This window comes from Xiphophorus couchianus, chromosome 21 (genome assembly GCF_001444195.1).
Source record: "Xiphophorus couchianus chromosome 21, X_couchianus-1.0, whole genome shotgun sequence".
NCBI classification, from domain to species: Eukaryota; Metazoa; Chordata; class Actinopteri; order Cyprinodontiformes; family Poeciliidae; genus Xiphophorus; species Xiphophorus couchianus.
The window spans coordinates 17,797,281-17,817,342 of NC_040248.1; the positions used below are offsets into that span (position 1 = coordinate 17,797,281).

Below are 20,062 nucleotides of genomic sequence, written 5' to 3' on the forward strand. Positions count from 1 at the left end.
GCACATCAGCCTCCCCTAAGACAAGTCGGGCCTCTGAAGGCACGCGAGTCCTTGACTGCTGAAGTCGAGCCTGCTCAACTTCTCCACCACCAGCTGCATCCGCCACAGCCCTCTGTCACTCCCTGTTTCCGCGCTCCTTCCACCGCCGCCCCGCGTGTGCTCTCTGCGTCTGCGAGGGCAGCACTTCTGACAGGGTGACTGTGACTCGGCTGCCCTGAGTCGAGCTGAACGCTCCCCGGGGGCCCCTCCCAGTTACTCCGACCGCTGCACATTCAGCAGCACTCGCACGGGAAACGGGGGCGCCCAATGAAACGGCGAGGCAGGATCCACCTCCTCCCCTCTCAGGCATTCCTCGCCACCAAGCATGCCTCTCTGTGCGACACAGGAACATCTTATGCATTATTAAAAGATACTTTTCCTAAAAGGCCTCCGGCACATTATTCTGCAACCACGGTGACATATCTGGAGACTGGAAATGTCCGGACGCTGGAAGGACGTGATCACCCAGGTAGCTGCCATCGTTGGGGGGATAGGGGGGAGACAAGCCGCAGGATTTAAAGTGACACGTTTACCTGTGATTACTCAGGTAAACAAATAGCAGCAATACTTTAATAGGCTGTATAGAGTCACAGTTTAACTATTTATATGGTTCTTCCTGTACAGTAATGGAAAAAAAACTGTTAATTCGATCAATTAAACCAGAAAGTCAGTTTAGAGTTTATCCATTATTTTGAGTTTACATTTTGACAACTAAATGATTTTAGTTCAATGAAAAACGAATAAAAAAATTTACTTGGCTAAATTATGTAACTTCAAACAAACTAGCAAAACTTAGCCCAACAAGTAGTCTCTCCTATGTGGCATAAATCCCCCCCCAAAAATAAGAATTAGTTTCTTATTAGGACCTAAACCATAGATAAAATAGTAATACGCTTTTTATAATATTCTAACAAGGTTGTATGTTTCCCTGACAACCACAGCAAAGACATGATAGCAGTAAGCAGCAACTACGTCAGGTATAAGAAGCCTAGCTTGCTAGCAAGCTTGTCAGTACCATTAGCTACGTACAAAGCAAGCTAACACTGGATTCAAGCTTTAATTCTTGCTCCAACACAGACATCACACTTACTTATAGGTTGATGTTATAATTCATAGCACATCCCATACAAACATACACTTCAAAATGAACTCTGCCGGTTATCCAAGATACGCTGGACATGACACACGAGTCAAGAGAATAACAGCTAACTACACCAATCAACTTCAGGTAAATTGTAATCAAAATGTTTAGGTAGGACTTGTTGCTGGCCTAAAATAGTTGGGAAATAATATAAACTAGCGTCACTTATTAAAATGATTTGAATTACTAATAGCACACGCTGTCCGAGATTCGTTTACAAAGTGTAGCTTATTAGCTGCAGTGACGTATTGAACATCCTCCAGTTTGGGCTTAGCAGAGAGAACGAGACGAGAGTGTAGTTTAACAGTAGAAAATAAATGTCCAAGAATCAAAGATAAAACTAATTTAAGACTAAAATAACACGAATGCATCACCTCCTGCTGCTGAGTTAGATATCATGTCATAGTATTCGGTCAGTTTTACTTTATTCGTAAAGAAGGTTAATAGTGTTTGTAAACTTTAAATTAATTTATTCATTCGTCATTTGAGAAATGTTATTAACCTTGATAAAAATATGATTATGCATTATGTAAATAGTAAACAGCGACGTGGTCAGAGGTACCACAAAGGGGCACATCCTGAAATGTTCTAAGGACACTCGGTTTCCAAATTTATTCCATAATCCATGAATGTTTGTTTAATAATCAACCTCCTTATTGCTGGAGGATGAGCTGAGCGAAGACAGCCGTTTCATTTCACCTATGTGATTTATAGATTTTCTTCAACGAAGAGAGATATCCAAAACTCATTCTTACTGTGTAGTACGTCTGTTGCAGTCTGCTTCTAACATGAACCGAACTCTTTCGTGTTACGGTTTTGGCTTAACCCTGAGCTCCAGGAGCAAGACAGGGGTTTTTTTTCTGAACAGTAGAAGGCACATCCATAAAAAAATAAATAAAAAAATAACAGTTAGAGATGATCCGGCTGAAATAAAAGGAATGCATTAACAGCTTCTGCTGTGTTCAATATCTGCCTGAGGTCAGGCAATAAAACCAAGCATATTTGACATAATTCAGTTTAAAAAGAGGCTGGAAACAGCAGAGGCCATCAAAACGAAACAACAGGCTGTTCTCATGACACAACGGAGATGAGCTAATAAGCCTGGCAGGAATGTAATTATGCATTATAGATGTACAAAATAGTCATGTGGTTATATCCTCCACAGGGGGGCGCATTCAGGAAGGGCATTTAAGGATAAAAAATGTATTCCTGTCCATGATCTTTTTGTCATCTTAATGATCTGCTCATTGGTAACGAAGAAAGGAACCAAAAACCTTTTTATCATGAAAGAACCTAAATGTAATTTTTTTTAAATATATTTTTTTATGGTGGATTAGACCAAAGAATTTGCTTTTATAGAACATTTTCAGAAGTAATATTGGATAATGCTTACTGTCCTTCAAAATTACCTTTTTAGAGTCTTGGGATTTGTTTTAATAGACACTGTGAGCCTCCAATTCTGACTCAACCACGAACACCAGAGGCAAATACCTTACTAATAGTGAGGGGAAAGTTTTCTTCAATATATAAATGACGCAGTGTCACCAAGGCGGGTGTAATTACGTCTTACATCGATGTGGTCCACAAGGGGGCGCGCCGTTAAATGCCCCGAGTAAACGCTTCATTTCAGTATTTAATGCCATTTGTTAATCTCCACATTTTTTTTGTCCCCTTTCACAATCCACTCATTGGTAAAGGAGAAATGAGTTAAAGAAGCTTCATTTCACTTTTAAAATGGGAGGACACGTGCGATTTAGCTTGAACTGTTTAATAAATTTAAAAGCTAAAATTGAATGATCTCCAAAATTCTGTTTTAAAGTGAAGCCGATGAGACGTAGGTTGACTTTAATGCGTATTTGACACACGGCGCAAGCGTATTCGTGCGCATTCATGATAACAGTGGGAGGCATGTCTCTTTAAAAATCATTATTATTATTATTTATAGAAGGCCAAACAAAAAGAAAACGGGCATGCCTTAACAGCTTCTGCTGAGGTCAGTATCTGCCTGAGGGCGAATTCATTCAGACTTAACAGCAAAAACAAATTAATTAAATTAAAGATCAGCAGCAAAACTAAGCATCTTTGACTTGATTCATTTTTAAGCAGTGAACAAGGCCGCAGCCGTTCTAATAACCACACACAAGCTTGTTGCAGAAGCAGTTGTGAATATAGTAAATAGCGACGCGGTCGGCCGCAGCTCCCACAAGGGGGCGCGTCCTAAAATGTCCCAAGGAGACACTCGATCCCCAAATTTACCTCCCCTGTCTCCACGAGCATTTTGTCCCCCCAAAAACACAAAAGTGCTCGTTGCTGCAGGGAGAAACGCATCCAAAGCCCGGGCGCTGTTAACTTCCCCTCAACTCCACCTCCGCGGCGTTGCCGTATTTCGACGCAAACTTCACGAACAAAGGGAGAACTTACATTTCTCGAGTCCCCCCCCCCCCCCCGGAGTTTACGTCCCTTCTGTAGAGCCGCTCAACAAGTTCCGAGCGGCGGAAGTGAGCAGTGAAGGCGGACCGGAGCTCTTCTCTTTAAGGTGCGCTCCTCGGCGGGAATATGATGAGTGCGCACGTCGGGTCTCCGAAGAATCGCTGCGCTCAACATCCCCCAGCTCACACCTCTCTTTTTTTTTCTTTTTTTTTTACCAATCTCTCTCGTTTTTCTTTTTTGCCCCTCTTTCCGCTTCAAAACAAATGAGCGATCGCCGTCCCGAGGGCTCGGTCAGCAGCGCGCGTCTTGTTGTGGAGACGGAGGGATTTTGTGGACGAGTGCTGCAGGTGCCAAAGTGTCCATCATCCTCTCTCTCCCAAGTGGCGCTCCATCACGGGCGTCAGGGAAACAAACAAACAAAACAAAATTAAAAAAATCCAACTACAGAGACAAAAAACTTTGACCTGCCGGTGTGAGATCCTCCTATTTTCATCCTACGAATAGGTTTCAGCCACTCAGCTGCGGGGGACATGAATCCCACCAGTTAGTCTCGGCTGCTGAGGTGATCCGCATCTTGTCATCTGGTCGCGTCTCTCCGTGGCGCACCGAGCGCCCAGATAATGCGCTCCCGGGCTCACGCTCAGCGCACTCAGCTTTTTTTTTTTTCTCCTCCCCTCTTCTTCTTCTTCTTCTTCTTCTCGTTCACACACATACGCGCACACACCTATAGGGTGTTTCTCTCCTCTCCTCTCCTCTGCTCCCCACCACCTCCTCCAGCTCGTCTTCAAACTGCAGCCAGCGCCGAGCGGCTCGCATTCAGCACCAGCAGCAGCAGCACCATCCTCTATCGGGACCGCGTTGAAACTCTGAAGGGAGGAGTTGAACCTCTTTTTTAGTGGAGTCCGCGAGATGTAAAATGAGATGCGTTAAATGTCCCCATATACGCAGGTGCGCGTCCCCGCAGGCTCGACGGAATAATGAAGCTTTTTAGGAAAGAAAGTATGTCTTCTGAAAATTAGAGAAATTTGTCTGGGCCGTGTTGATGAGCTAAAACGCACTGTTACGCAAAAAAAGAAAAAAAGTGCGCAAATATTTCTTTTTATATGAAAGAAGGAGGAGCAGAAGACGCTAGAAGATGTACCGATCACTCTGATTTGACCTCGTTTGGCACGTCAGTTACCGATTCAGTAAATGCATCCAAGATATTTTTCTTAGACATGTCGCCTAAAACACGTGAGAGAGGAAAAACAAAATAGGTCGACCTGGCCGAGCATTCAAATCCGCTGTCATTACATACAGCTGTGTCCAGTGGAAAGTTGAGTGGAAGGACAAAAATGTGACTGAGAAAGTACAAGTTATGGGGAACAGCCACGACATGGCTAAAACATAGCATTTTTTTGTAATAGAAATACTTTTATTTTGTTTTAAGTAATGTTTACATTTTTATTAGCTGCAAGCTATGCACCCAGGTTTTCTGAAATAAATGCTTGAACAATGATTTTTTTTTATGAATCCATAGAAAATATGGGTGTAGTTTTTTTTTTAGTTTTTTTTTAAATTAAAACAAATTTCAATAGATTTTTCACAGTGGTCTCGTTTTGTCCCTTATGTTGCTCCTTTTCAATGTCGGCCACACACTGCAAGCACCGCCTCTAAACAAAATATTTAGGACCAAAGCAAGAATGTCAGCAAAATCTGCAAGATGTGAAAAACATGTTTTACATGTGAATAAATTTCAATGGATTTCACATGTTCTAATTTCTACATGACCAACACGTTGCAAAATGTCTCCAATTTGAATTTTTTTCCCATGAGTGGTCTATGCAACATTAATCCAAGTGTTTAACATATTTTGACTTGATATAATTTACACATGTGAAACAATTTCCCACCTTTCACATGTTACTCCATGACATAATTCCTGCGTAAGATATGGGGAAACTTTCTAAATATGGTTCACATGTACGATTTTACCCCAAACTAAAAATGTTCCACCTATGGAATATTTTCACATGTGCTTCTCATGTGTAAACAACTTCCACATGTAAGTTTTCCTTCATGCGTTAACTTCCCCTCAACTCCACATAGTAACCTATGTGATGTAATTCCCACATGTGAAACACATGCTAAACATTTTCCACTTGTGGGGTTTTACATGGGTGTTATTTTACATCATAGGTTCACATGCGCATTCCTATTGATTTCACATGAGAATTTTTGTGTTTCAGAAAAGTCATTCGTTTCCCTATGCCATACGTGGGTTTTGTAGATTTGCGTAGCCCATATGTGATTTTAGCATGTGTCTTTTCACATTTAGTCACATTCACGTACGATTATGTTTTAAGCTGTTTCCATATGAGAAAATTGGAATCACAAAATTACATTTGCTCAATGGAAACGCACCAATTTCCAAAAAACTTTGTTTTTTTATTCAAAGTTTTTGCGATAGGATGAAGTGGATTTTCGGGTTTATCAAAATTTGTGTATTCCATAAAACTGTAATGGAAACACTTTTTTTCCCCCACATCACACAAGTCATGTGAACAACAACCAAGAAGACAGTAGGAGGATGATGACTTACCATTATCAAACTTATTCACATGTGATTTCAAGCACATTTCTAAATACAGATAATTGTGAGATTGTATTTCTTTTTTACATTAGTGGAATATTGCCAAAGTTTTGTGCAGATTTATAATGGAAACGCAGCTATAAACAGCTTTGCACATGTGACATCTGAAGGAGGTTGGAAGATGGCGGAGGGGTGTGTAGAGTGTGCGCAAAAAAAAGAAGAGAGAAGTGGATCAAAATTCTTCAACCAGAGCAATATAGAAACCAAAGATTATTAGTAGGCACCGCTTAAGAACTTTCTGGGACCGCCCCTGCAGATTGACGCGCCATGTCTACAGCTCATCTTAATTATACTTCTTCTCTCCTTCTCCTAAAGCAGCTTTCTGCGGCTCTCCACGCAGTCGCACTTTAACTGATTATCACAAAGAGTGTAGAGAGGAGAACGGGGGTAGCAGTGCCAAGTAGTGCCAGCATAACTCGGGTGGCGACACTTGGCGCGCGGGTCTACAGTGTGACAACTCCACTCCACGGCTCGGCGTGTCGGAGGTCTCCAATCAGACGCCCAGGCTCCGTTTAATGCAGGTCAAAAGGCTCGCAGAACTCTCACCCGCAACGGAACGAGAAAGCCAGAGGAGCGTGTATTCATTGGACAGCTCTGCGGCGCAACGACAGCGCGTCCTTTGAATAAATCTCCCCCCCCCAAAAAACAAAAAAAACTGAGGTGTGAATGAGCAAACGAATAAATGAATAAACATTGCTCAAACGATGGACCGAGCTTGTCTTTCAACTCTCGCGCGTCAAGAAGACCGCATCTGATTTCTGACTTAAGCATCCGAGATGACGATTGTGCTGACTGGAAAAAATGGGAGCACAGAAAAAAAACAAAACAAAACAAAAAAAAAACACAAAGAGATAAAGAGCTAAGGCAAACAGAAAGCTCCTGCTCTCAAATCTTACTCCATCTAATCACGACGCGCAATTTCTATTTTCTTTTTTTCTTTTCGGCCACCCACTCGGCGTGCGTCACAGCGGAGCTTCAAAAACTTTGCGCGCCCCAGCTCGAGGATTAATCACAGAATAGTAGTAATAATAAATTGGACTGTTTGAGCCTCTCACCTTAGCTGTTTTTTTCCTCCCCTCTTTCTCTCAGTGCCTCCCTCCGTCTGGATCAGCCCCGTCGCGTGGCCGGTTGCAGCCCAGCAAATCCGCTTTAAAACGGGACATGTTTTGTCGAAACGGGGCGACTTGTGTCCGTCGCTCCCGGGGAATGTGTAAGAGAGCCCCCGGTGCCTGCAGGCAGAACACACAGGTGGATTGGGGGGGGGGGGGAGAAGAAAATTATACTGCGTATCTCTGTGTGTGTGTGTTTTTTCTAAAAGACGATTTCAGATATATATATATAAAAAATGCTGGTCAAAAACAGAAATTAAGAGATTCCGAGTGGGTTTCCTTGAAAGCGCCTCGGAGGCAGCAGGAGAGTGACCAGACCCGCTGCTCTCAGACACAATGAGGCGCTCAGGCTTTGGCAATTGACTTCCCACCTGAAAGTCTAATTGTCCGGCGGACGCCTGCAGTCTGCGGCTGAGAACAAACAGGAACCGCGACCGTGAAGTTCCAACCGGTCATGAATGAGTTCGATGGCTCGTTTCGCGTTTCAACATGGCCACATTTAACGAGCCTCAAGCGGCATTGGAGTCCCGGAGGGAGGGGGGTGCGGGGGGGTAAGTCCAAAAGCCCCGTTTTGGGATGAAGGTTTGAACAAAATACAGATGATGATGAGGAGGAGGATAAAACTCTCCTTTTACTGAGACAATTCAACCTGTGAGGGGTTTTGATTGACTTTTGAGCAGCTTTTCCCAAGATCGGCACCATCATCACTGAACCAGATTATGCAATACCTTGTAAAACATTCACCTCAAACATCAATGGATTGGTTAAGCAATGTCCTTGACCAAAAGAAACAGCACATACGTCTAAAGAGGACTTATTCAACATGTGTTATGAGTAAAATTCTAAATGGTAAACCATTTAGAGTAAGAGTGGGCAACTATCCTTAGTCTGACACCCCTAAATAAACTCCAGTGTCCATGAGAAGACACCAAGTAAGTAAGTAGACTGTAATTCAAACCATTTTTTTTTTAGCATTTCAGCTGTTCTGTGAAGGGTTTATAGAAACTGTTAGTGAACAATGGCTTCCTGGGACACACCAGAAACATTTAGATAAAGTTGAGACACAGAGATCCGTAGTTTAGTTTAGGTTAAGTTAAGTTAAGGTCATTTTATTTGTATAGCACATTTTCAGCGACAAGGCAGTTGAAAGTGCTTTATGTGAATTAGAAGAAAATACAAACAAAACAACAAAACCAAAAGACAGACAAAGAGGTAAGGGTAAAAAAAAAAAAAAAAGCACAAAAGTACAAGACTAAATATTGGTTCCCCATGTTTAATAAAAATAAGAATAAGTAGTCTGTAATTTATAAACTAATAGGGGTTTCTCTGGATCTTAAGTTTGTTCTGGATTAGAGAGGTATAAAACTAAATGTTGATTCTCCATGTTTGATTCGATTAATAAGTATAAAACTAAATGTTGGTTCCAGTTGTCCTGGGTTGAGGTCTAGATTTGTACAGCACAAAGCTAGATGTTGGTTCTCCATGCTTGATTCCTAGGTGAGACAGTCTTTCAAGGGGGCAACTATTAATAATAATAATAATTTTTACTTTATTCATCCCAGCAGGGAAATTATTTCGCAGTTACAGCACACGACAGGAGCTGTGTCTGCAGGCAGCCAGCTGAGCCGGCGCCATAGTCGCAAATCTGGAATTCGGTGGAGCGGCAAGAAGAAAGCCTAGTCATAAGAATCTCTGTTTGTGTTTGCCGCAGTCCATGAAGAGAACGCAAACAAACGTGGAAGAAAAGAGTAGGCTTGAACTTTTTAGCCTTCAACACATCAACCTGATCGCGCCATTCCCACAGTGGAGAAGATAGGAACGATTGAGTAGGATACATGGCAATGCAGGAGAACACCAAGAACTGAATACATATCATGTTTCTTAGAGTTTTAAAGTGAACAAAACTGAAGACCATGCATCTTTTACTTTCTACGTGTTTCTCTTGGTGTGTCACATAAAGATAAGGAAATGTGAAGGTTTGTTTGCAGGCTACCGTAGTCAGTGTTCAGAAATGAAGAAGTTATTGTTCAGTAAAGCTGCTGCCTTAATGAAACGCGTGACCTTTGAGCTGTGGCTTGAAGAAAATATATTTTCGTAAATAAGCAAACCTTCAAAATAATCTCAAAAGGAGAAATGTTTTAAAATATTATGTCTGATTCTCGTGTGGTGAGACTTGATCATTGAAACAGGAAACATTACCAGCAGACCACTGCTTTCATCCTGGTCATCTCTACCAACGCCTCTTTCCATTTACAGCAGGCTTTTAAAGCAACATGTGAGCCAAAAAATTCAAATCAATTTAAAAAATTTTTAAAAATCTGCACATAAACTGATTTGGCGTTCCAAATAAGAAAGCAAAATACACCAATGACATCTTCTTGGCTCACGGCAGAGTTCAAATCTAGCCTAATTCATTGTCTTCTCTTTCCTAGAGGAGAGGCAGAGGAAACCGGGTGCAGACAACCTCAGACGGGGAGGCGGCTTCTCTCCGCTGCCTCGCTCTCGTTTTCGCCTCTCCTCTCTGAGCCCAAGGGCGACTCGCCTGACATGAACCTCATTTTATAATTCGCTCGGCGACAAGAAAGGGGAGAGCGCCACACGAGGCTACGGAAGAGCTCATTTAATCCCCCTTTTATTGACTCGACACAAAGACACCCTGTAAAACGTTCGCTCACAATACACTTCTGAAGGCCCATCTTTTTGGCTCTCTTTTATCTTTCTTTTGTCTTTTTTTTTTTTTCGCCTGATACCTTCAAGGCCCAGACACACAAAGTTCACGGTCTGCATTGAGGGCTCCGGGGGTCGTCGACGTGTAGCCGAGCGACAACGTCAGGCTGGAGTACCGAAACACGAATTCGTACGGGCGTATTAATGCATGAGGGAGGGATGGTGTTACATGGGATGTGCTGGAGGTCACCAGTGACAATGTCTGAATGAGGGGAAGGATTTCTATTCATGAACCGGCGAAGGATGTGCCTAGAAATCCATCAGTGAGTTTGTTCGATGGCTCTAAGATTGAGAGACCCGCGATCAGGCTTCTGTCTTCCAGTATCCCGCTCCCTCCCTTGTGTATTATATACTTCCTTTTCTTAATTTTCCTTTGTCATATTATAATGGTTATTAGACGATTGATGGTCTAAGATGCGTTTCTTTTCTTTTCTTTTTTTTCCTCAACTCTGCCAGCCGGAACCCAAGAGTGGAAATATTGAATTTTTTTTTCTTCTTCTTCTTCTTCTTCTTTTTTTTATTTTTTTTTTTTTACAATTGTTCAATGGAGGGTAATGTTGGTTTTATCCAGAAGAAAGTGTTCGTTAGTCAGTGAAGCGGAAGAGAAAGAGGAGGTTGGAGTAATTCTTTAAAAAAAAAAAAAAAAACTCCCACAGGTCTTTTTTTTTTAAAAAAAGGAAGACATTCACACAAATGTGTAGAGAAATGGGAAAATCGCCGTAGAACTACCAGACAATCAATAGAGAAATCTATTGTATGCATCATTTCTCTGTTGGGCATCTTTCAAATTTACCAGTAAACTTTTAAGTTTAATGAAAGACTTTTTTTTTTCTTTTCTGGGCAAAATTTTATGTACCATCATCTTTCAGCAACTAGATGGGAATTACAATTTCTGTCAGATAAGTTGCGTACTTTTACTTGAGAATGCAGTAAAATGTCGTCCTCTGTTGTCTTCATTTATTTTTCCCTTTCCAATCGTTTTCCTTTCGGTCCACAGTTGCTTGTAGGGTTAGCAGAAAGAAGAAGAAAAAAAAAATCATATGTGCTTCAATACTTTCATTGAATCCAGAAATTGACAGACATTTTAGTCACAGTTCCTCTTGCAGCAAAACGGCACCACAACAAGATGCTGCCGCTGCCATACTAAACAGTTGGGATGGTACAAGCGCGCCCATTTTTCCTCTAAACGTAGTGATGGTCGTCATGGTCAAACAGTTCCACTTTAGTTTTGTCAAACATGAGGACATGTCTCCAAACAGTGAAGATTGACGTCCCTGGGTTCATTTGCAAACTGTAATTGGCTTTTTAAGTTTCTTTTGGAGTAATGGCTTCCTCCTTGCTGAGTGGGTGTTTCAGGACGCTTTCCACTGTGGATTATGACACAGTCTTGCCAGCTTCAGCAGCATCTTCACAATGTCTCTGTTCTTTTGTTTTCGGGGGTCTATGTCCACATTTTGGACTAACATACGCTCATCTCTGGGACACAGAACCCGCCTCCTTCTCGAGCGTTGTAATGGTCGGGCATCCTCACGTGCATATAACCGTTCGAACGAATGAATGCGGCGCCTTAAGTATCTGGAAGTTGTTCCCAAGGATGAACCAGACTTGCACAGCTCCACAATTCTGACGTCTTTCCTGTTTTCTATTGACTTTCCAATCGTGCCAAACAAAGCAAATGTAAATGAGTCCATTTTAATGCCTTGATCTAATTAAACTTATTTGAACACCTCAAGCTGAGTACAACGTGTGCAACGGTTTAAAAGGCTGCCTCTTCTTCTCCTCACCAGAGTTTATGAAAGACAATAATACCATATTCAGGTTTTCTGTGTGTCAGTGTAATGAAATAAGAGAAACGGATTCACAGATTTGACCTCGTAACTGTTATAATGACTTCTTGCAATCTAATTTATAATCACATTTATTGCTGGAGGTTGAAGGAAGATTTGAACTTTGGAAAATAGATCATTGGACATAGTGTCTGATCTCATTTTAGCACTTAATTACACAAAACGATTAAATATCTACCACATTTTGAGCGATGGTAAAAAGGTTCTGTGAGTTCAAATTGTGGGCAGAGATAAAAGGTTAGCTGAGAAGATGCGTTTGACTTTGCAGAAAGGAAAACGGCAAATAACGTTTCAGATTCAAACCCTCAGCTGAAGGTGAGACAGTCGGTAGAAGATGCTTTTTTTGTGAGTCGGATGTTTCGCGGTGAAAGGCAGGTCGCCTCAGAGAGACGGAATCGGGTCATTCTTGCCACCTTTTTGCACCTGCTCTGCTTGGACTCCCAGTCAGAAAGGTTTATCAGGCTCCTTTCAGCCGGCCGCTGACACGCAGCTCCCAATCTGGCGCTTCCAGACAGGCCGCTGCTCATCCAATCCTGCGCCTGACCCCACAAACCCAACTCACCCTAAATTGAAAAATACAATATTAAGTTATAAAACAGTACCTGAGAAGAATTACACGAAGGCATAATCCAAAAAGTGCGTGATTGAAAATGGATTAGTGAGGAGGGGGGTGGGGGGGGAACGCAGGGCGCACAGTTTGGTGGATTTGTACTTCGCTCGCGGGCTGAGCGTCGTCTGCCTCAGGCTGATTGGGAATCGGGGCCATCCCGTTCAGATTTACAAGCCGCGTTGTGCGATTTGGGATTTACTTTCTTAACAGGCGCCAACCAAATCCATCCTTGTTGTGTGCTGCGTGTGTGTGTGTGGGTGTGTGTGTGTGTCCGTCCATCGGAGTCACGCCTCGGTGCTTTCAGCTGGATGCTTTTCTGATAGGCAGCGGCTTCCTCAGCCGAGCTTTTCAGCTCTGGGCTAGAATAAATACCGGTTCCGTTTCTCATTTGAATAAGTGTACGCTCCTATTACTCTCTCCAGGAATAAATACGCCGGGACAAACAGTACGCCGGTCTGGAGCTATTTTGAGGGGACGAGGAGTGGCCACGGGGGTCAGTTCTTGTTGCTAACGATAATGATGACGAACAGTGTGGTCTGCCGCTCGGCCAGATTAGCTTTTGTCAATAACATATTGCTAATTTGTCCTCGCAGGAAATGCTGACAGAAATATTGGTTACTGTAACTGACGGTGGGAATTGAATCCCACTGCCTAATTTGTGGCGTGATTAGCTTGCAGGGATGAATGAGGGGCCGTGGTTGGATACTGTTCGCAACCAGTCCAGTCAGCTTTCAGTGGGAATCGATTTATAAAAGAGAGCGAGAAATGCTTTTTTTTTTTTTAAGCTTTTGTTTAAGATTTAGAAAACCCTGTAAGACTGCACTTAGCCAGGGTTATTCATACCCGACAGACTTTAAGTCGTTGGGGGGGGCGGGGGGGGGAAGTCCTCCTAAAAAATGTTAAAAGACAAACTATACAGAATCCAGGTCAATTCAAGAAAAATTCAAATCAGTTCATTCTATTACATCCCAAGTAAAAGGGATGTAATAGATTTCTGTTTCTATACAACTTCTCCTAATAACGCCGTAACATCAAAAAAAAATAAAAAATCTGAACACGTATACCCAGTCTGCGACAGACTGGCGACCTGTCCAGGGTGTACCCCGCCTCTCGCCCGGAACGTAGCTGGAGATGGGCACCAGCAACCCTCCCGACCCCATTAGGGACAAGGGTGAACAGAAAATGGATGGATGGATGGATGGACGTATACCCAGTTTGTGAAAAGTTGTGTTGATGCAATCAGTGGCAACAGGTCTGTCAGTGGCTTCAAATTATAAACCGTCTGACCGTCTTTTAAATTTTTTTTTTTTTTTTGAGCCTATTGTTTTTGTGTTCTTCTAAAGAGTGTAGAAATATGTTCACGATATGTTAAATGTAATGAAAAAAACCACTGGAAGTACAAATGGGTCATTTACTGTTACACCAAACTTTGTATTTGACACACAGGAGAGCCATACTGGACTGAACTGACTGAACGTAAAATGCATCTACTTCTCTCACATTAAAACATCATACTTGCGTGTTGTGTGTGTAGGCCATTTTTTAAAGTGTCCTAACATATTATAGGTATTGTGTGCATCCAACGTTTTCATACATCAAAATAATCCACTAGTAAGCTTAGAACAAAGCAGAGAGTTAAACAGACATTCAGGGAAAACAGGCCATTCAGTTTCATTTAGGGAACCGAAATTAGATCTCCAGTTTTCCATCATACCTCATATGCTCCAAACACAGAGAATTATGAGCAGAGAAAAGACTATCAGTTGTTGAAAAATGTAAATAAATAAAAAAATACCCCTATTATGGGTGCTAAATTATAATTTTCCAACGTATTTTTAAAAAATGACCCTAGGGTGATTTGTAGCCAAACAACAATTGTTTCTCAAGCTTTTGAGAGAGAAGGTAAACAGAAGAAATCCAAAGAGAGCATTACTCGTTGCACTTCTTCCTCTTTAGATGCCCCTGTCTTGTTCTCCGGCTGTCCAGTGAACAATGGGTGTTGAAATCAGTTAGATTAAGCACATAGCCTATCGATTGGCCCCTAAATTGCTGTTGTGATACAACACAAATAATCCCATTTCAAGTACCAACACTTCTTTCTAATGGTTTCCAAATTATTTGAGGCAGGAATGGATCACAATTAGTTTAGCATCTACCAGCGGAGAGTGGCCATGCATGCGAGAGTGGGATTGTCTACTTGTCAGTGGCTGCCTGCTCTGCGGTTGACATTGCGATTCTCTGGCCACCTTCCTTTGTCCCGCCTGATGGTCTTTTTTTCCCCCCCGACATTGCAAAGATATTAAGTCGGTGCAGGTACACAATAGGCAGATTGCAACTAAATAACTTTATCTCAGTGGAAAGTTAAAGAATCTGTCTGGAACAAAGACTTGCACAAAACGATTCACGTGCCTTTCTAACTTCAGAACAAAGTCTTAAGAGAAAAGTCTTGGTTCTGAAACCAGATGATGTTGAATTAGAATAGCAGTGGATTTCATCCATTCATCCTCTTATCCCAGGTGGGAAACCTTACGATCTCTCTCCCCAGTGACACTTCAGCTCGTTTCAGAGAATTTCAAAGTACTCCCAGGCCAGAAGGAGTGCGTGGCCCCTCCAGAACTTCCTACGTCTGTCCCTGGCTCCCAGGGGGGCCATACAGAAGCGTGAACCAGCTCAGCTGACACTTTTCGATGTGCGAGAGCTGAGGGCTTACAGTGAAAGCACATTGCAGCGACATGAATCTAGCATCTGGTTTGTTTGTTTTTATTTTGGTCATGAACCATACCTCATAACCACAGAACAAACAGTGGACCCGTACAATGAGAACGTCACAATTTGGCTCAGCTTCTCCTTCACAAGAGATCAAAGTCATGCCTCTGTTCAGATGGATTTCCAAATCCACCTATCTGATGGTCACTACTGAAAGATGCCAACGGAGCATGTGCTGCAAAAAGCAAAGACGCGCTCATCCCCATGACTACGTCTTGAGATCCTGGATTTTTGGCAGTTTCTTTGTTACCTGCAAATCAACACAACGCATGCCAACTAGACAGCCATACTCCATATTATCAGTCCCTCATACACTGATATGTTCCTTGGCTAGAACCAAAGCCATAGTTCAACTATAAGTCAGAGCCTCTTTCCCCAACATTTTTTTAAAAATGTGCAAATAGGTACAAGCAATGCAAAAGTGCCAAGAAAAAAATGATTCTCCTGCTGCTGCATTGAAAAAACAAACATTGTTGACCCTATGTCTAAGCTTCCTTTATCAGTCTTTTTATTTAGTTTTTTTAAATAGCAGCTACAGGTTTATGTGAGCATTTAAACAGTAATGACATGTTTGAAGAGCTTCTGTCAGGTATCAGAGCCATGATAGCACGGAGGCAGCACCACTGAAAGTCGCCCGAGACATTCTCATTGCCTCAGATAACAGAATTATGTCTATATCAAACTGTCAGAGTTTGATAATTGATGACACAATTATCTTAGAATGGTTCAGACATGCCTTAGGGATCAAGGGAGCAGAACTCGGCTGGTTGATGTCGCCTGTATCCAACAGATTCCAGACTGCTTAGGCAAATGATCCATATTTACGCTCTGGGGGTTACTTGTGGAGCACCACAGGGTTTAGCACTTGGACCAGTTCTCTTTTACTTTATGCTTCCACTTGGTAAAATCATCATCAAGTGGTAATACCAATAATGAGCTTGCAATTATTTTTCCAATAGATAAATAATGGATTTGCTCACAGTGAAATAAAGAAAGCGTACTTCAGATCATAATCACTTTAAGATATTTATTGGCTGATTTTGAAGTTTGGGGGGAGGGGAGGAGAAAAAAAAAAAGAGTAAGAAGTTTCGAACACCAAATCTGTTTCTGACCTTTAGCCACAGAGCTGCTCTAATGTTTTCAGAAGTTTTTAAAGGCGACAGAAGCCACAAAAAAAAAAAAAGTGCAACCTGGCTTTACGTCAGCGTCCGTGCTGTCTGCTACGGTTACAACATGTTGTCCTTCCTTCGACCTGCGAGTAACACAATATTGCAAAAGAACAAAATAATAAGGCACCTACAGAAATAGCGGAACACTGTTTGATCCAACGTTACAGTTATGATCACTTTTTTCCCAGCAGAAGGTAAGATGAGACTCATGTCCAGACGTTTCACGGTTACATTCTCAGGACGCTGGTGGAATTTTATTTGTTCGAATTTATTTTGGGAAACAAAGATGTAATTGTATATCTGAATGAAAATGTGATTGTATTAGAATGCAATACTCATTTAAACACAAATCATGAACTCAAAATAACATTTCCTGCATATTGTTTCCCTATGAACGTAGACAGGACAAACAAGCACGCTGCCGTTTCATTCCTTTTTTCCTCAAAGCGACTCAGTTATTCCACTTGGATAAACATCAGTAAGGTTGGCGTTTCAAACAACAGTTTCAAAGTGAAGTGAAGGACCGACAGTCTAACCTGAGACCATGTTGTAATGCGTTCACAACATTGAAGCTAAATCGGAGAATTTGATTTATTTAGAGATTTTTTTTACAAGTGAAACAGATTTTTTTGCCTTTACATATTTTACAAATGACTTTGAGAACTTCATTCTATCGTGCATTGTGTAGAACAGAGGACTGCAGCCAATAAACAATATGACAGACCATTTTATATGTTCATGTCTGTACAAAAGCTAAAAATACTTACGACGAGACTAATATTACAAGCAAGCTCTTTCTTTGTAATGGAAATGGCCCTTTTCTATTCAAATATGTGCAGTTTCTTTTCTTGCAGAAGAGCTTTCTTATTTCTCAAACCTAAAAACCTGGATCAAATTAATAGATTTCAGATCTTGCAAAGAAAGGTGGCATATTAAATCATTCAAATTCAGATTTTTCCCCTTTCACCTTTTGGCTCTGGACAAATTTCCGTCAGTATAGTTCAAGTGCAAAATTGGCAGTCTGCTTCGTAAAGGCTGGTGACCTCTGGGTGAGATGAGTCTGTGGAGCTTCATTTTTTACAAGATGTCAAACTTGTATTAGCAAGGAATAACGTGTGCCAGCTCTGTTCGGGTACAGAGGAGTTCAAGATGGAACAATCATTGAGTGAAACCAATCGTGACTTAACTGCTAATCTTCCGACCCATTTTAGGAATCTATCTCCATCTTATTTAACAGTTCTGTATATTTTTTCTTCAGCCCCACTGAAACAACACTTTATAAAAAATCATTTTTTTTTACTACAATTACAGATGGAAGTTTGTCAGATTGTGTCCTTTGCATACATGGAGTGAGTTTTTGCTTCCACCAGAACTGAGTTGATTGGATTTTCTAGTAAAGCAGATAAAATCTGGAAAAAGAATTCAAGGGACCCCGAAAACTTTTGGTGCCGTTTTTAAATATCCTCATTTCTTCACAGTAAACTTAGTAGATAGTTGCTTTTTATAGCCAGTTGCCACCGACTCTGAAACATCCCAAAGTATAAACTCAGATGCACTCACTGCAGACTCTTTCTTCTCACAACTGTACAAAACAGGGAACAAAATGGCAAACAAAACAGTCTCCTGCTGTAGATGCACACACAGACGGCACAAATATATAGAAGACCCTTTTGAAAGGTTAAATTTACACACAAAGATGAGGCACGCATGACATATTTCATCAACATTTTATTGGGTTAAAGTAAGCATGAATGTTTGAATAAAACCTGTACTGCTGATTAAATCAAATTGTAGCAACTGCATAAAATTTTATGTGTATATATTTTGGTACTTTAGGCATGAGAAATTAGTAAATATAAGAAATTGACAGATTTTTAGCATATGTAACATTGAATGTTATTGGTTTGTTTCAGGTTTATTGCAGTCATTATTTTCACCACTTTATCAATCCAGTGAGTTGAACTGTAAATATGACAAAAGTAGTTTGGGCAAGAAAGTGTAAAGATGGATGAAACCGTTAGAGTTCATGCTAAAATCCCACTATGGCTGAGGTTCGGCGGTCCAGTCAGGTATGGAAAAAGTCTTGGACTGTCTTTTTTGCTCGCCTATAGTGTAGTCCACATGGATACATATGTGTCTGGAGCTGTCCTCCGAGGGAAACATGCTAACCTCTCCGCTAACCGGCGTGTCCTGCACCACCTCCACGGGGGAGTCCAGGTACAGCACCGCCTGCTTCCAGTGGGTCTCCGGCTTGAACGGAGACGTGGACAGAACGAGCGAGTGCGGTTTGTCCGGGCACGGAAAAGTCACCGTGAAGTAGACACAGAAAGCGTTCACCGCAGCCGAGCCGAACGACTCGCACGTGAAGCGGCCCTTCACCGTCCGCAGCTCCTCCGCCGTCACCGAATGCAGGTCGAGCTCGGCGAAGCGGGCCGGGTGGGAGAGCACGTCCTCCATGGCCACGGCGCTCACGGTTATGTCCGAATTCTTAATGCACCTCCGAGCGAAGTTGGACATGCAGGACATGTCGACGCCGTACTGCTCTTTGACGGTGTACCAGAAGTACAGGCGGTCCTCCACCACCGGGTCGCTGATGGGGGTGACGTAGAGCTCGGCGCGGCTCGGCAGGATGAGTCCGCCGGCCTTCAGCCACCTGTCGCGAGCGTAGAGCACCGAGTTGAGCATGGACTCGTGTAGCAGAGCGTAGCCCATCCACTCGCTTACTATCACCTCCACCTTCTCCGGCAGCTCCACCGTCTCCACCGTCCCTCTTCTGACTTCCACCACGTCCTCCACGTTGTTCTGCTTCACTATTTCCACCGCCTGCTCGGCTATGGAGCAGGCCTCCACGGCGTACACCTTCTTAGCGCCAGCCTGAGCGCAGAAGATGCTTAAAACGCCGGTTCCTGCTCCGACATCCAGCACCACTTTACCTCTAATCAACTCGCTGTTCTTTAAAATAGCCGTCCGGTAGGTGTTGGTCCGGACGTGGTCCGCTATCATCTCTTCATGTATCGTCACATCAGAATAGCTGTCAAAATAAAGCCTGTCCTGTCGGGTTTTATCTAGTTTTCTCTTCTTTCCAGCATAAGACATCCTCCTTCTACCGTCGTGTGTTGCTTCTACTTTGTTGTTGCGTTTCCGCATTGTCGAATATGGGACTTGTAGTTCTTTACTAAGCATGATGAGGGCCACACGATTTAAGCTGGACTACAATTACCACAAGCAAACGGGAGTCTAGTTGAATTTAGGTGGCGCACTAGAGTTCCTACCTGAAAATTTTAATAGTGAAAACAAAAAATATGCATTCTTAGTTTTCTTAATTCGTCTATTGTAAAGACTTAAAAAAAGAAACAAAAATTATAAAATAACATAAAAACAACCAATTCATATTTTCAATATAAGATTTAGAAAATCAATACATTAATATTTATAATACATCTATCTATCAGATGTAGTATTTATTTTCTAAATCTTATTTTGACATATATATGTATAAATCCAAACTTTCTTGCAGTCAGAACAGGTTGTGTAAAACTAAGCTAGATTTGATTCTTCATGTTTGCAATAAATGCTCATTAACAAGCAAAGA

At 42.0% G+C, this 20,062-nt stretch overlaps 2 protein-coding genes across 8 annotated transcripts in view; both read right to left on the reverse strand.

Annotated features, from left to right (window-relative positions):
- Positions 1-7,483, reverse strand: part of ntng1a (netrin g1a) — a 148,783-nt gene extending 141,300 nt beyond the window's left edge. For 2 of the 7 annotated variants that reach the window (XM_028005222.1, XM_028005221.1), the window contains exon 1: positions 3,602-4,675. The gene's annotated coding sequence lies outside the window, so the exon portion shown is untranslated. Of the gene's footprint in view, positions 1-3,601; positions 4,677-7,297 lie in introns of those variants that run through there. The other 5 variants (XM_028005226.1, XM_028005223.1, XM_028005220.1 and 2 more) reach the window with 4 other exon arrangements.
- A 10,695-nt stretch (positions 7,484-18,178) lies between these two features.
- On the reverse strand, positions 18,179-19,663 carry prmt6 (protein arginine methyltransferase 6). Its single transcript, XM_028005879.1, has one exon. It carries the CDS (start codon positions 19,651-19,653, stop codon positions 18,511-18,513), a length of 1,143 nt encoding a protein of 380 aa, XP_027861680.1. The 5' UTR covers positions 19,654-19,663; the 3' UTR covers positions 18,179-18,510.
- Positions 19,664-20,062: the final 399 nt, after the last annotated feature.

Coding starts and splice junctions, on each gene's coding strand:
- prmt6 (XM_028005879.1), bottom strand. CDS start 19,653: ATGCTTAGTAAAGAACTACAAGTCCCATATTCGACAATGCGGAAACGC.